The 3,020-nt window shown below is 38.2% G+C and overlaps 1 protein-coding gene across 1 annotated transcript; it reads left to right on the plus strand.

Annotated features, from left to right (window-relative positions):
* The first annotated feature begins 308 nt into the window (after window positions 1–308).
* Window positions 309–2,440, plus strand: LOC105764182 (coumaroyl-CoA:anthocyanidin 3-O-glucoside-6''-O-coumaroyltransferase 1). Its single transcript, XM_012582697.2, has 2 exons — window positions 309–1,929; window positions 2,133–2,440. Exon 1 carries the CDS (start codon window positions 367–369, stop codon window positions 1,861–1,863), a length of 1,497 nt encoding a protein of 498 aa, XP_012438151.1. The 5' UTR covers window positions 309–366; the 3' UTR covers window positions 1,864–1,929; window positions 2,133–2,440.
* Window positions 2,441–3,020: the final 580 nt, after the last annotated feature.

Consider the following 3,020-nt stretch of genomic DNA (forward strand, 5'->3'; position numbering starts at 1 on the left):
ATATATTTTTTTCTTTTTTAATTTTAAAAGGATAATTTATTTACGGAAATAAATATGAATGTAAGGTTATAATGATATTCTTTGATTTTTTAAATAAAATATAAAATTTGTCATGTAAATAAATTCCATAAGGAAACATGATAAATGAGTTGGAGGCTTCAACCAAAATGTAAAGGCTTATTTGGTTAGGTGCTAGACGTAAGTAGGATGGGTGGTGGAGTCACCATCCAATGATGTTGGAGCCCTCATCGGGTTGTAGTTTTATTGGTCTTAAAATGAATTGCAAAAACACAAACTAAGGGAGTACCATAGGCTGAGTAGATCCCCTACATTATAAATTGACTTCTCTCCTCTTCATCACTTCATATGTATATTAACTTTGCACCAATTTCTCTAAAACTATTATTCTGCAGCTTCAATCTTGGATCAATGGCTGGTCCATCCTACCTTGTGAATATCCTTGATAGCAACCATGTTTCAGCACCGAAAGGGTCGGTTCCCTCAACAACACTTGCTCTTACTTACTTGGACCTCCCATGGTTTCCTTCTGCTCCCATGCAAAGCCTTTTCTTCTACGAATTCCCTCACCCTATCTCTCATTTCATGCAAACCACGCTCCCAACTCTAACCCAGTCTCTTTCTCTAACTCTTCAACATTTTTTCCCACTTGCAGCGAAGCTCATCTGCCCTCCGCCTCCACTTAAGCCTTTTATCCTTTACAGTGACGGCGATTCTGTTCCTCTTATCGTCGCCGAATTCACCGGCGCTGATGTCGACCATCTCACAGCCAACTACCCTCGAGATTTCAAATTACTACACCCCTTTGTTCCCGAATTGCCACCATCGACTATGTCATCGGATGGCACACTAGTGATGCCCATCATGGCCGTCAAGGTCACAGTGTTTCCAAACACTGGCGTCTGCATTGGGATGGTGCATAACCATGTGGCAGCCGATGGAAGCGCATTCATGCACTTCATGAGATCTTGGTCTTCCGTTTGCAAGTCAAAAGGAGACTCGACGTTTCTCGACGAAGAGTCGCGGAGACCTTTCTATAACAGGGATGCGTTGGGAGACCCTGATGGTTGCAACGAGGAGGCCCTAAAATGCTACTGGCACTGGATATCATCTTGGAGAGAGAACCTTGCTGGTCCTACCAAGGAAATATCATCGGTGGACAAGGTTCGAGCCACATTTGTCCTGACCCGAGCTCAAATCACCAAACTCAAGCAGTGGCTCACGACTCAGTGCAAGAACAGCAGCAATGATTCCGAAGAAGTAAAGATATCAACATTTGTAGTCACATGCTCTATCATGTGGATATGTATGATCAAGTCGCAAGAGAATAATATTCAAGTATCAACAAATGGTGACGACGACGACGATGATGATACGTTTTACTACTTGCTTTTTGCGGTTGATTGCCGGAACCGAATTGGATTTTCTCTGCCTGTAACATATTTTGGGAACTGCCTAGCACCAGGTATTATACGAGCCAAGAAGAGTGAGCTGATGGGGGCAAAGGGGATAGTCACAGCGGGGAAAGCAATTGCCAAAAAGGTGAAAGAGATGGAGAGCGGCGCCCTGACAGAAGCAGAAAAAGGACCGTCAAACCTTGAGGAAATGTTTAGGTCGGGGCATCATGTAGGGATCTCTGGATCACCAAAATTTCGTGTATATGATATGGATTTTGGGTGGGGGAGACCTCTAAAGATCGAGTTTATTCACATCGACGATGGTGGATCTTTGTCGTTGATCGAGTCTAAAAACGAATCTGGCGGCATGGAAGTTTCCTTGGTTCTTAGCAAGAATCAAATGGATGCATTCACTTCAAATCTTGCTGAAAGCTTAAAAGCCTTTTGATTGAGAATTCAGTAATTTCTTCCTTATATAATATTTGGATAGTATAACATATCATCATCTTTGAAGGTACAACTCTTAGTACTTGAACCAAATAATTGACGTTTAGACCTTCTCAGAGAATGATATCAAAGTTACTTTGATGCTATTATTGTGTACGTTGAACCAAATAAAAATGTTTCGAACTCCTTAATACAGTTTTTTGTTTTTGTTTTTCTTTAAATTCATTTTCTATTAAACTCAATAGATACATACTTTGTGGTTGATATTAGTGTTCAACAAGGAAGAAAAAGAAGGAGAAAGTGGTGATTATTTGAAGTTCGGTTCACCTATAACAGGGGGAGAGCTAGAAGAAGAGGATAAGAAGGGAGCAGAAAGGACTTAGAAGATTCGGGAAGGAGGAAGCTTAGGGGGAGGGCCCCTTGTCCGGTAGTTCCATGCCACTGACAATATAGATGTTGGTCTGCTCATGTGGTCGACCAAGTGGCATGTTCATTATATGTCAGTTGTCGTCAAGCATTAGTACTGTATGGTTCTATTTTGACATTCCCTTTGTTAAAATAGTACAAAATTGTTATTACTCTTTGATCTTTTAGTGGTCCCTATGGACAGGCCGTAACGAGTGGTTAAAAACAAATGACCCTCTTATGGTTGGTATGAAATATGCGGGATGACCAGTCAAATAACCAATACTCATAAAATAAGACAAACGACATTCATAGTTACCTTTTAAGCTGTCACATGTCCAAACAAAATAGGAATATAACAATTTGAATAAACTAATTTTTATTCCATAAGTTTTAAAAATTTTCTTATAATCTATAAAAAAAAAATCTCAGTTACTAACATACTATGTCTTTAAAGATATATTGAGTGAAGGCAATTCAAAGTGTTGATGCCGGGAGGAGTCGCATTATAAATCATTAACAGATGAAAAATTGTATGTAATAAATTTATAAGAAAATGATCAAAATGATATTTAAATTATAATTTTTTAATTTGGTATTATTTTTTTATAAGTGGTTCCTAAATTATATTCTGTTACTTAAATTACTTAAAATTTTAATTCTGTTAAAATGGTCCCTTAACCAATCATTTTGTGACATGTGGCACCTTTAAATTAAAATTAAATTAAAAATTTTCAAAAAAAAATTTACACT

This window comes from Gossypium raimondii, chromosome 12, assembly GCF_025698545.1.
Source record: "Gossypium raimondii isolate GPD5lz chromosome 12, ASM2569854v1, whole genome shotgun sequence".
NCBI classification, from domain to species: domain Eukaryota; kingdom Viridiplantae; phylum Streptophyta; class Magnoliopsida; order Malvales; family Malvaceae; genus Gossypium; species Gossypium raimondii.